This window comes from Babylonia areolata, chromosome 6 (assembly GCF_041734735.1).
Source record: "Babylonia areolata isolate BAREFJ2019XMU chromosome 6, ASM4173473v1, whole genome shotgun sequence".
Lineage (NCBI taxonomy): Eukaryota > Metazoa > Mollusca > Gastropoda > Neogastropoda > Buccinidae > Babylonia > Babylonia areolata.
In genome coordinates this window covers 29,788,535-29,802,503 of record NC_134881.1, presented here as the reverse complement: position 1 = coordinate 29,802,503, position 13,969 = coordinate 29,788,535, and the positions used below count along the sequence as shown (strand labels likewise).

Sequence of the window (13,969 nt, the reverse complement as noted above, 5' to 3'; positions counted from 1 at the left end):
TCCTCTCTCTCTCTCCCCCCCCACCCCCACACCCCCACCACCACCCCGTCTCTCCATCTCTCTGACTTTTTCTGTCTTTACTTTCATTTTCATTTAAGTTTTTCATCAATCGACTTTGAGGATTCATAAGTACGTCTCTCTCTCTCTCTCTCTTCTTCTTCTTCTTCTTCTTTGGTCTTATCTGGGAATATAAAAGATCATGATCACGGATGACTGCTGAGTTTATGATTATATATATATATATATATATATATATATATATATATATATATACATATATATATATATATATATATATATATATATATATATATATATATATAATATGCGGGGGGGCGGGGGGGGGGGCTGATAGGGAGAGTATGGGAGAAAGAGAGAGATCGGGAACAGTAAATATTATCAGATTCAAACTATGCACGAGAATAGTTGTTTTTGTTTGTTTGTTTGTTGTTTTTTTCGTCCACTCTGCATAAGTGCGAACGTTATTGAGCTGAGTAAACATATCTTTTTCAAAGGTGAATTTCAGTTGTAATTTTTGAAAGGTACTTGCTGAAACTTTTGGCCTTTTCACAACAATCCCTCAAGCGAATGGCCTGACAATGACCCAGAACAAAGAAGATGAAATGCAAACTTCAAAAATATTGTCCCCAGCGATTTTCGTCTTGTTTACTTCTGATAATGATCGTGATGATAGTATTTATATAGCGCCGAATCTTGTGCAGAGACAAATCTAAGCGCTTTCACACCAGTCATTTACACGCCTGCATAGCTCTGTAGAAAAATGAAAGAGATAAAAACTTTTTTTGTTAACAACAGTATGAAATGGAATGTTTATCCGAACAAAGGTCTAGGAAAACAACACCACCATCACAACAACACTCGCACTAATCCTGTGTGTTGAAATGGTGTAAGTGATATGAACAATACTTCCAGTAATTGAACTGCAAGAAAAACTGATGTTTCAGGACTGATAAGCGAGGGGATAAGCGCAAAAAAGAAGAGGAGAAAAAAGCAATATTTGCAGCTCGAACTTTTTAAAATATTTTATATGTATTATTTTTTGGATTAAACTTGACAGCTAACCATACTTCCTGATCTGGTATGTGCATGTAGACTACACACATACTGCGGAGAAGTGGTCTTTGGTTAACTTTAGATTGCACCTGAAGACAAATTAGGTCCTAGTCATTGCGAGAAATAATATTAGTTTGTTTGTTTTGCTTTCCTGTCTTAATTTTGTTTTGTCCTTTTTTTTTTTCCTAGACAAAATTAATGGCGATCGAGTCTGCGTGTATGTGTGATTCCAGCTTGTTTCTTATTTGCGGGAATTTTCGTATGAACTGTGGCTTTTTTAAATTTTATTATATTATTATGATTATTATTTTTTATAAAGTGTCATCCAGTATGTTTGCATAGGGGTTCTTGGAGCGGGAAGGAGGAGGTGGAAGCTTGTGTGTGACGGGGATGGTGGGGGGATAAGGGTAATTCTCAACGCATTTATAACATGAACGGTCGCTTGATAGTGTTTCATAAGAATGAGCATAAGTTTTCTACTTTCGCTTTCATGAAGTGAAGACGAAGATTTATTATACCATCGGACGAGTTGTAAAACTTCACGATTCTGAGTGGTTGGTGTTGGTTTGAACCAATCGTGTTCATTGAGTTAGTGAGCTTGCTGTGCTGGACTTGTGGAAATATTCGGTTTTAATTTTGTTAATTTGGCGTCGCAAACGCAGAAATGTGAGTCGGCTGTATTTGTATTCATCAGTGAGCAGTGGCCAGCAAACGAACAGAGAAATGTTGCTTTGGAAGAAAGGTTGTGCAAATTATCCAGCTACGCGTTGCAATTTTAATTAATTCACGTGATTCTAAAAATCGGTTTTTGCAATTCTGTTCAGAACAGGGGTTAGTTTCTGGTCCCCAGCTGAAATAGCCACCACTCCGTGTTGTGATAAAGATATATATATTATATATGGAGTATGGCTGCCTATATGGCGGGGTATAAAAACGGCCATACACGTAAAAGCCCATCCGTGTACGTATACGAGTGAACGTGGGAGTTGCAGCCCACGAACGAAGAAGCAGCAGCGTTTAAGGTAGAAATCATCAGTTGCATTTATTTTCTTCTTCTTCTTCTTCTTCTTCTCTTGCTCTTCGTGTTCGCCTTTCTGGCAGTAGTCCGCAGCCGACAAATCCAGTCGATGTGGTGATCCATTTTCTGCCCCTAACCGGACTGTCAGACGCAATTGCCACGGTTGCTTCCAACGCGTGAAAATGATCTGTGTCACTGTACGTAGTGTTTCACAAGAAAATCGCAGACCACAGGGAGAGATTCACCCACGCCTGTCCTGTGTTTTTCCATTACAGGGACTAACTGGCTGCACGTTTAGTGGGGCATATCGACGATGTCGATGAATCAAAACAACATACAGATCTTTTCGTTCAGATCAGTAAAACACTGGAACAACGACAACAATAACACACACACACACACACACACACACACACACACACACACATATATATATATATATATATATATATATATATATATTATACATAAAAGGGGTCCAGCTATTCCTTCCTTCTCCGTTTGAAAACAGCATGTAGAAAATCTGTTGCGTACGCATATTAGAGATCCCGTAACTCATGTCAGTGTTTAGAAATTCAAGGGGAAAAAAACGGAGGATAAAAATGGAATGTGGAAATCCTGATGACAGAATATGATTATGATCATCCGCCACATACTTTTTTTTTTTTTTTAAAGCCTCCACGTTGGAACGAGTGACAACTGGAGAACATCCCATTCACACCAGTGGTAAAGCATTGCTCTGTTTCCTTTCCACTGACGTTTGTCTTGGGCATCCTCTTCCATTGAAGAACGATCTTCTCTCTCTCTCTCTCTCTCTCTCTCTCTCGCTTCCCTCATCTTTCCTATATCCGTCCTTGCATTTCCTGTCCATCAGTGACATTATATAGGTCTTGCTCATCAGTCCATCCATCATGCAGTGGGGGTGTAGCTCTTTCAAGTCTGGCCTTAAAACCCACCTCTTCACATGATAGCCTCCCTTCCCTGCCTGTTCCTTGTCTTCAGTTTTAGAGTTATGTATGCGTGGTGTGAAAGCGCTTAGATTTGTCTCTCCACAAGAGTCAGCGCTATATAAATATTATTATTATTATGTTTTCTTTTTTTTTTCCTCTGAACCTGGCAGAATGGTAAAGACGCTCACCTGCCAGTACAGTCTGTGAGGGACCTTGGTTCGAATCCCGCTCTCGCCGTCTCTCCTTAGTTTGGAAAATCAAACTGAGCGTCTTAGTCATTCGGACGAGACGATAAATCGAGGCCCCGTGTGCAGCACGTGCTTTGCGCACCGAAAAAGAACCCATGGCAACGAGAGTGTTAGCAGTCAACTGGCAAAATTCTGTAAACTGAAATCCACTCTGTATAAACATACATGCATGCACTCAAAGCCTGACTTGGCGCGTTGGGTTATGTTGCTGGCAGATGTGGTGTTGCGTACATGGATTTGACCGAACGCAGTGACGCCTCCTTGAGAAACTGAAACCTTTCTTTCTTTCTATGAAATAGATACATGAATGATGTGATCCCAACCGGACAAGAAACGGTGGATTCCATATTACTTTTCTTTCATTTTTAAGAAAATGAAATCTGGCCTTGTGATTTTTTTTTTTTTTTTTTGATGTGTGTGTGTAAGATGTTTATGCTCAATAACAATGATGTTTATGGTGAAGATCACGCATTTTGTATTTAATTTATAATGCTACAATGAAGTTGGTGGAAAAAAAAAACTATCTGCAGTATAGTTTGATTACTGTGATCTAGACGAACAGTCCGTTATGAAACCAATTAATGCTGGTTTGTACGCTTTTAAATTTCATGATAATTGAAACTTTAATTTTGTGTACAAGTTGTAGAGGAATCGTTTACGAAAAAGAAAAACGTTCTCAAGTTCTTGTGATTTTTTTTTCCCCTTCAGTATTACCATATATATTTTTAACGTTTAGCGAAATTATCTACTTCATTATGCCGTTACTGTTGTAGACCTGGTATGTCGTGTTGAGTGTGTGTGTGTGTGTGTGTGTGTATAAAATGTGTGTGTGTGTGTGTGTGTGTGTGTGTGTGTGTGTGTGTGTGTGTGTGTGTACGACCATGCTTTAATATCGGTTTTGATTTCAAAGATTTAAATTGCGCAAAAATGTGTGCAATGTGCTCAGTATGATATAATCTAATGCACGCGGATGGTTGTCTTTGCTTCTGCTGTGTTGTGTACAGTTGTTGTTTGTTTTTGTTTTTTTTTAATTGTTTTTTTTTTTTAAAGATAAGTCTCAGAGGTTATTTCCAGGATCAGTGTTTCTTTTTTTTTTTTTTTTTTATAATATGTCTAAGAGGTTATTTCCAGGATCAAATGCATTGTTTCTTTTTTTCTTAAAAAAAAAAATGTCGCAGAGGTTATTTCCAGGATCAAATTTAGTGGGGTTTTTTTTTGTAAAGATAAATCTCAGAAGTTATTTCCAGGATCAAATTTAGTGGGGTTTTTTTTCTTTTTTTTCTTTTTTTAATAAAGATAAGTCTCAGAGGTTATTTCCAGGGTCAAAATTAGTGGGGTTTTTTATAGATAAGTCTCAGGATCAAATGCGGTGTTTTTAGGGGTTGTTGTTGTTGTTGTTTTTAAATAAGTCTCAGAGGTTATTTCCAGGATCAAATGCAGTGTTTTTATTGTTTTTGTTTTTTTTAATGTCTCAGAGGTGATTTCCAGGATCAAATGCAGTGGAAATTATAAGTGTTTAATGGTTTTTTTCCCCCTAGCATCAAGTGGAACGGAAATGTGAAGTTTGAACGAGGGATTGTGTTACTTTATTAGTATTGTACAATACAATATAGATGTACACATCTTTGTTCATCCGTTTGGAAATTAATTGTACATCCATAGGTTCGTCACTCACCCTACAAAATATCTCAGACCACAGCAGAGACCATCACACACAATATGGCAAATGTTGGACCAAACGATCAAGTGCTGATGAATGTTCTGTGACAATATATACTACTTTTGCTTTGACATGTTTTGTTCTGGGAGACTGTCAACTACATGTTGTGTTGTTCTTGGAAACTGTCAACTACATGTTGTGTTGTTCTGGGAAACTGTCAACTACATGTTGTGTTGTTCTGGAAGACTGTCAACTACATGCTGCGTTGTTCTGGAAGACTGTCAACTACAGGTTGTGTTGTTCTGGAAGACTGTCAACTACAGGTTGTGTTGTTCTGGAAGACTGTCAACTACATGTTGTGTTGTTCTGGAAGACTGTCAACTACATGTTGCGTTGTTCTGGAAAACTGTCAACTACATGCTGCGTTGTTCTGGAAGACTGTCAACTACATGCTGCGTTGTTCTGGGAGACTGTCAACTACATGTTGTGGTGTTCTGGAAGACTGTCAACTACATGTTGTGTTGTTCTGTAAGACTGTCAACTACATGCTGCGTTGTTCTGGGAGACTGTCAACTACATGCTGCGTTGTTCTGGAAGACTGTCAACTGCATGTTGTGTTCTGGGAGACTGTCAACTACATGTTGTGTTGTTTTGGGAGACTCAACTGCATGTTGTGTTGTTCTGGGAGACTGTCAACTACATGTTGTGTTGTTTTGGGAGACTGTCAACTACATGTTGTGTTGTTTTGGGAGACTGTCAACTACATGTTGTTCTAGGAGACTGTCAGCTACATGTTGTGTCGATTTTGGGAAACTCAACTACATGCTGTGTTGTTCTGGGAGACTGTCAACTACATGTTGTGTTGTTCTGCGAGACTCAGCTACATGTTGTGTTGTTTTGGGAGACTCAGCTACATGTTGTGTTGTTTTGGGAGACTGTCAACTACATGTTGTGGTGTTCTGGGAGAAACGATGTCAACTACATGTTGTGTTGTTCTGGGAGACTGTCAACTACATGTTGTGTTGTTCTTGGAGACTCGGCTACATGTTGTGTTGTTTTGGGAGACTGTCAACTACATGTTGTGTTGTTATTGGAGACTGTCAACTACACGTTGTGTTGTTCTTCGAGACTGTCAACTACATGTTGTGTTGTTCTTGGAGACTCGGCTACATGTTGTGTTGTTTTGGGAGACTGTCAACTACATGTTGTGGTGTTCTGGGAGAAACGATGTCAACTACATGTTGTGTTGTTCTGGGAGACTGTCAACTACATGTTGTGTTGTTCTTGGAGACTCGGCTACATGTTGTGTTGTTTTGGGAGACTGTCAACTACATGTTGTGTTGTTATTGGAGACTGTCAACTACACGTTGTGTTGTTCTTGGAGACTGTCAACTACATGTTGTGTTGTTCTTGGAGACTCGGCTACATGTTGTGTTGTTATTGGAGACTGTCAACTACACGTTGTGTTGTTCTTGGAGACTGTCAACTACATGTTGTGTTGTTCTTGGAGACTCGGCTACATGTTGTGTTGTTTTGGGAGACTGTCAACTACATGTTGTGTTGTTTTGGGAGACTGTCAACTACATGTTGTGTTGTTATTGGAGACTGTCAACTACACGTTGTGTTGTTCTTGGAGACTGTCAACTACATGTTGTGTTGTTCTGGAAGACACAACTACGTGTTGTGTTGTTCTGGGATACCATGAAGTTTGTGGTGTTCTGAGAGACACAAGTTCGACATTTTGTGTTTTAATGTGCCACAGAAATCTACCTTTCTAAACGATAACATTCAAATGTCCAATCTCTCTCTCTCTCTCTCTCTCTCTCTCTCTCTCTCTCTCTCTCTCTCCTTCAGTCCCTTCGCCCCCTCCACTGTCCCCTTTTCAGTTGAATAAATCTTCCCTTGCTCTTGATTTTCAGAAATGATGATTTCTAAGTAGAAAAAAAAAGAAAAAAAGATGATGATGATAGAAGTAAGAAAAATAATGACAGTAATAATAATAATGATACGATTGATTTTCAAGTCTTAATAGCATCATCTTAGATCTTAGAACAGACTATGAACGAACGAAACGCTGCGACTGGATATGATGTAACAAAAATTCCACTCCTTTGTACCACTGCAGAGCCAGATCTTCAAGTCGGGATTCAGGAGCCTGGGGGACGACGAGGTGGTCGAATTTAACACTGTTCGATCTGACAAAGGATACGAGGCCCGCAATGTGACTGCTCTAGGAGGCGGGGAGGTCCGAGGCAGCGACCGGAGACCTATGTCAAGGAAGAAGTACCGCAAAGTTAGGTCAGTACGGGGTGTGTGTGTGTGTGTGTGTGTGTCTGTCTGCCTGCCTGTAAGAAGTGACATTGCCGTAAAATTAGGTCAGTATGATGTGTCTATGTCTGTCGTGAAAGTACCGTAAAGTTAGTTTGGTGTCATATACTGTAGGTCAGTATGATGTGTCTGTTTTGAAAGTACCGTAAAGTTAGTTGAGGAAGGTGGCAGAATGGTTAAGACGCTCAGCTGCCAATACAGAGAGTCCGTGAGGGTGTGGGTTCGAATCCCGCTCTCGCCCTTTCTCCTAAGTTTGACTGGAAAATCAAACTGAGCGTCTAGTCTTTCGGATGAGACGATAAACCGAGGTCCCGTGTGCAGCACGCACTTGGCGCACTGAAAAAGAACCCATGGCAACGAGAGTGTTGTCCTCTGGCGAAATTACGTAAAATGAAATCCACTTTCATAGGTACACAAATATGTAAGCATGCACTCAAGGCCTGACTAAGCGCGTTGGGTTATGCTGCTGGTCGGGCATCTGCTCGGCAGATGTGGTGTAGCGTGTATGGATTTGTCCGAACGCAGTGACGCCTCCTTGAGAAAGTGAAACTGAAACTGAAACTAGTTCAGTATGACGTGTCTGTGTCTGTCCCGGAAGTACCGTTAAGTTGGTTCAGTATGACGTGTCTGTGTCTGTCCCGGAAGTACCGTTAAGTTAGTTCAGTATGACGTGTCTGTGTCGGTCCCGTGTGCGTGTGATAAAACCAAGGGTGTTCCTGGGCCTTTTAGAGTGCTTGCGTCAAGTTTGTTTTTTTTCTCTCTCATTGTTTGGTTCTTTCTAATCAAGAAAAAGACAATTTTGAATTATTTATTTAGATATCTATTTATTTATCTATCTGTTTATTTCTAATGCATATTTGGCTTCTTTTTTTCTTCTTCTAAAACCTCCTCGTTGTTTCTGATAGTTATTGAAAAAAATCAATTCTCCTTGAATTTGAATAATAAAGCACAACAGCAAAGTGTACCCCCTGAATTCAAATCTAAAAGGAAAATAACCAAAAAATAAAATAAAATAAAAGATTGTGATTACAAACCTCAGGAATGCTGCGGTCATTGGATTAGATATGTTTGACGTGCCATGCTGTTTTTCACTGAATGAGTCTACAGACCGTTTTTTGGTGCATTTGGTTTTTTTGTGCCGTTTTGATGAATTTTCAAAACATGATGAATGTTGTTTGTTTGTTGAAATGCTGTTTCACTGAATGAGTTGAAGCTGTGATTTTTGAAAGAATGTGTAATTTTTGTACTGAGTGAACTTTGACGTTACCTTCGGATAGATTTGTGTTGCTGTTGAAAGGACGTTTTCTTGAACAACTGTAGACGTTGCTTTTGGTGGTTTTGTGTTTTTGTTTTGTGGTGGATTTCGTTTCGTTTGTGATGGATTTTTATTTTTATTTTGGTGGATTTTGTGTTTGGGTATATGGCCCTGTGCGGTCGGCTGGACTATAAGCAACAAGAATAAGAATATATATAGGTATTGTGTTAGGGTATGTGCTTTCTGTTGACGTTATCTTTTTGTTTTTTGTTTGTTTGTTTTTGTTGTTGTTTTTGTTTTGTTTTTCCTTATTTCCTTGTTTTATTACTTAGTTTCCTTTTGGTAGATATCTGTTGTTTCTTGTGGATTTTTGTGTGTTTTTTGTGGATTTGTGCTTTGTTTTGGTTGATTTCATATATTGGTTTTTATGTTTTTTGTTGTTTTTTGGTGGATTAGTGTTTTGTTTGGGATGGATTTGTGTTTTGTTTGGGGTGGATTTGTGTTTTGTTTTGGTTGATTTCATGTTGGTTTTTGTTCGGGGCGGATTAGTATTTTGTTTGGGGTGGAATAGTTTTGTTTGGGGTGGATTAGTATTTTGTTTGGGGTGAATTAGTGTTTTGTTTGGGGTGGATTAGTGTTTTGTTTGGGGTGGATTTGTGTTTTGTTTTGGTTGATTTCATGTTGGTTTTTGTTCGGGGCGGATTAGTATTTTGTTTGGGGTGGAATAGTTTTGTTTGGGGTGAATTAGTGTTTTGTTCAGGGTGGATTAGTGTTTTGTTCAGGGTGGATTAGTGTTTTGTTCAGGGTGTATTAGTGTTTTGTTTGGGGTGGATTTGTGTTTGTTTGGGGTGGATTAGTTTTTGTTTGGGGTGGATTAGTGTTTTGTTTGGGGTGGATAAGTGTTTTGTTTTGGGGTGGATTAGTGTTTGGGGTGGATTAGTAATTTTGTTTGGGTGGATTAGTGTTCGGGTGGATCACTGTTTTGTTTGGGCGGATTAGTGTTTGTTTCGGGTGGATTAGTGTTTGTTTGGGGTGGATTTGTATTTTGTTTGGTGTGGATTTGTGCTTTGGGGTGGATTAGTGTTTTGTTTGGGGTGGATTATTTTGTTTGGAGTGGATTTGTGTTTTGTTTGAGGTGGATTAGTGTTTTGTTTGGGGTGGATTAGTGTTCGGGTGGATTAGTATTTTGTTTGGGGTGGATTAGTATTTTGTTTGGGGTGGATTAGTGTTCGGGTGGATTTGCGTTTGGTTTTGATGAAATTGTGTTTGTTTTGGGTGGATTTCTGTGTTGTTTTTTGTGGATTTCCGTTTTGTTTCTGGAGCATTGTGTTTGACCAAGTGGCCAGTTTGACTGTGTTATGAAGTCACTGGGTAACGAGGGATTGTTCTGGCACGAGTCTTCAGACAAGTCTATAAAATATATATCAAGTGGCATATTTTTATTTTTGAAAAAAAAAAAAAGTCCGTTTAAATCATTAAAGGTAGTGTAGTGATTTCAGACTGAAATAGAAATTCTCAATGAATCAGAAATCTCCAATCTCATCTGTGTGTGTGTGTGTGTGTGTCTGTGTGTGTCTGTGTGTGTTGTGTGTGTGTGTGTGTTGTGTGTGTGTGTGTGTTTTGTGTGTGTGTCTGTGTGTCTGCGTGCGCGCGCGCGCGCGCGCGCGTGTGTGTGTGTGTTTGCACGCGCGCGCGCGTGTATATCTGTGTGTGTGTGTGTGTGTGTGTGTGTGTGTGTGGCGGCAGGTGCTACAACTGCGGTGAGTTCACCAACCACCTGGCCGCCAAGTGCCCGCAAGGGCCGTCGCCCAAGCGCTGCCACAACTGCAAGGCTTTGGACCACCTGATCGCGGACTGCCCGGAGCGACCCAGGGGACCCAGGGGGGCAGCTGGAGGCCCTGGGACCAGTGGTGGCTTTAACGGTGGTAGTGGCTTCAACGGTGGCGGCTACAACGGTGGTGGTGGCGGCTACAACGGTGGTGGTAGTGGCTTCAATGGACCGACGTACAACATGGTGGGCACCAACGGTGGCTTGTTCGTCGCTCACTGAGTGTGCGTGCGTGTGTGTGTGGGCGGGTAGGCGGGTTAGGCGGGAGTCGGACGACGCCCAAAACCTTCTTTCCCCCACCCCCCCCTCCCATATGCTGAATAATCTTTTTTTCATTTTCAAATTTTGATTTTTCCTCTGTTTGTATTGGTGTATCTCTTTGGAACCGTTTGGTTTTTTAATGATCGTTCGGGTCTCTTTTTTTCTGGAATTTTATTTATTTATTTTTTTAATTATTATTTTTTTATAATTTTTTATAAATTTTTATTTTATATTGTGTGTGAGTGTATCTTTTCAACCGTTCGACAACCTTCGGTTCCAACTTTTCTATTCTTTCGTGTGTACCAGTAGATGTTGTTGTTTGAAATGAGTGGGGGAGTGCTGAGTAGGGAGGTGGTTTTGTTGTGTTTGAATGTGGTGGTGAAGCTTTTCTGCAGAGTGTGGATGTTCTTCCCAGCCAGGCGTTGGTTTCCATTCTAGACAGAACTGTTGTCACCAGACGTTAGCCCCTGCACCCATAGAAAGACCTATGGCATTAAAAAAAAAAATCTTGCTTTTTGAAGTCTCTAGCCGGATAGGCGAGAGAGAGAGAGAGAGAGAGAGAACTAAAAGCAAGTAGCCCAGAGTCCTCCAAGATCTGGTTTGGTCTCCTGTGGACGTGAACATGAACCAGTTGAGAGAAAGGCTGTCTTCTGTTGATTCCTCTTCTTCTCCATCAGCCCAAAGAAGAGTCAATGCAGCGCCTCACAGAGGCAGTTTGTTGGATGTGTGTGGCTGTGTGTCCAGTTGGTGCTTTGTCGTGCTGGCAGGCTACGGATTGTGATGACATGATCCGTATGGGTGAGGAGGAGGACCCAGTGGAGGTATAAATAAACCTCAGTTTTGTTTTGGCGTACAACGTAAAGCATGGAAACCATTTTTTTACAGAACCACACCCACCCCCTGCTCCCCCCCCCCCACACCTCACCCCCACCCCCACCACCCCTCCTGGCACAAACATAGAGAGAACCTATCAATATTAACCCAGAACATCCCCGTCCCCAAGCCGTGGGCGTCTGGGCGCTCCCCCCAACCAACCAGTGTTTATCGTGGATCAAAAAAGGCTGGATGTGGAGAAACCAGTCATCCGCCATACCAGCCTTACGTGCCGTACACAAGGGGGACGCACAAGAAGCATGCGTTATTTTGAATGTTTGTCCTGGTTAACCCCTTCAGTGCTGCTGACCAGCGTGCTTGTCAGTGAAGGGGTGTCACCTCAGTGAGATACCAATGAATTGTCTCACAAGTCGGGATATCAGACACCAGTACTGCATTTGGACTTCTTCGGTCTTGGGATTGCATTAATTTGTTCAGCACTTGTAGCAACACAAATTACTAAACTGCCTACATATCTCGACCACACTGCTATCATTTCACCAAGGTTCTGCTTACAGTCAAGGAGTTAATATTTCCACTTTCTTTTCTTTTCTTTTTTCAGTGGTGGTTCGTTCTGGCCGAAAGACTGAGCAAAAATCTACCTGTTCATTCTTTGAAATGTTAAAATTAATGCTTATATTGTCTTTCTGTTTGCAGTTTTTTCCCCGTGAATGTTCGGCCAGAAACATGCATACCCCAAAACTTGAGCTTGTTGCCTTTTAGTTTGGGATACTGTGTGTGTGCAAAATCAAAATTTTACACTGGCGGTTTTATTCCTGAATTAATTTCTCTCTATGTTTGTTAAAGGACATTTTTTCTTTCTTTTTTTCCTCCTTTTTCATAATACAATAAATTGATCGGAGCGTTTTGTGTGGTTTTTTTTGTTTTTTTTTCTATTTTTTTTTCCCAATTTAAAATAAGATTTTTAGATCATTGCTTTTTCTATTTTGTCTTTATTGTCTCGTTTTCTCGATTTATGTATGATCGTATGGTTGATTGTAGCATATTGAAAGAAGCTAGCGGGTAAATTGTGCACACTGACGTGGCAGCGAGTGTGTGTTTTTTTTTTTTTTGGACATGGTGTTACTGGGATGTTAGGGGCAACCAGTCGCGGCAGGCAGACGTTTCGTCTGAAAGGAACGTGCCCTTCACGGCCCTAAGTGACACGGAGTATTCTTTGACATCACGATGACTCCAGCAGCAGCAGCAGCATCACGACAGCAGACACTGTGTACCTTGTAGACAACAGTGCTCTTCTTCGTTCCATCGTTGTCAAAACAAGTTCCTCTTCTTCTTAGTGTTTCGTTTTTACAGTGCATTGGGAAGAAGAGGAAAAGGCAGATTGATGGGTAATTGGTGTGAATGGTGACTTTTGAAAAAATAAATGTATTATTGGCTGGTGTGTGGATACGCAAGTGTATATGAGAGATTTTTATGGTATTATACACGTTAGTGGGTGGGGTGGAAGGATTGGTATGTTATCTTAATTTGCATTTAACTTTGTGTTTTTTTATATCTTTTTTTTTAATGGTTGAAATCTGATTTTTTTTTTCAGTGTTTACTTTTTTGGTGTGTGTGTGTGTGCATAATTATGTGATACAGCATGCCAGAAGAAGTGACACTGTTTTATTAGCGGTCTGCATGACCAAAGATGTTGTGTGAGTCGTTTTAGCGCCTTTTAGAAATACTCTGGAGGTTGTTATTTTTATTATTATTATTTTTTTTAGAGGTGGTTGTTAACTTTGTTTTGTCTTGTCTGTCATGTTCTCTTGACGGATGGGGACGTCCGGATTCAGTTTGTGGAGGTACAGCCCTCCTCAGAGTGTGTGAGCGCACTGCTTCACAGATCATCGTGCATACAAGTTGTGTGTGTGTGTGTGTGTGTGTGTGTGTGTAGGAGGGGGCGGGGTTGGTTGTGTGTGTGTTTTCTTTTTTTCTTTTAGTTACTTTTTAGCTTTTGGGGAACTTTTTAGCTTTTGGGGATACAGGGTTCGAAACCACCATGCCAGCCCATAAATAAGTCATCTTGATGGTTTTTTCATTGATATTCCTGTCAGATCGTTTTACGTCTCAGTATTAACCTGAGTGAAATGCTCGTTCAGCTTCTGTTGTTGTTGTGTGTTTTTTTCAGTATATTTCTGTAATGTGTTTATTAGGCTTGACAAACTGTGCTGTTTTCAGAAACATGTGTGTTAAAAGATGTCACATAATGGATTTTATTTCAAAAAAACGTTCTTAAAACTTTTCTTTTTACAGCCAAGAAGAGAGCAGGACTATCCAGCACATTGTAATCATAATGTCACCCGTGAGTAGTACAAAGTACGAATCTCATTACCGGTGAGTTTTCAAATTATTTTTAAGCGACTGTTTTAATGTTGCCCTTTTCCAGTGAAAATCAGTATTATTATTATGAGTGTAAAAAAAAAATTAAAAAAAATCAAAATGCTTATTACCAAAAAATATTTTGCCAAAAA

General features: G+C 40.2%; 1 protein-coding gene across 1 annotated transcript in view; it reads left to right on the top strand.

Moving 5' to 3' along the window:
- LOC143283492 (protein lin-28 homolog) overlaps positions 1 to 10,583 on the top strand; it is a 15,748-nt gene extending 5,165 nt beyond the window's left edge. Inside the window, exons 3-4 of the mRNA XM_076589735.1 lie at positions 7,076 to 7,248; positions 10,280 to 10,583. Coding sequence (XP_076445850.1) covers positions 7,076 to 7,248; positions 10,280 to 10,583 — 477 coding nt within the window. The remainder of the gene's footprint in view (positions 1 to 7,075; positions 7,249 to 10,279) is intronic.
- Positions 10,584 to 13,969: the final 3,386 nt, after the last annotated feature.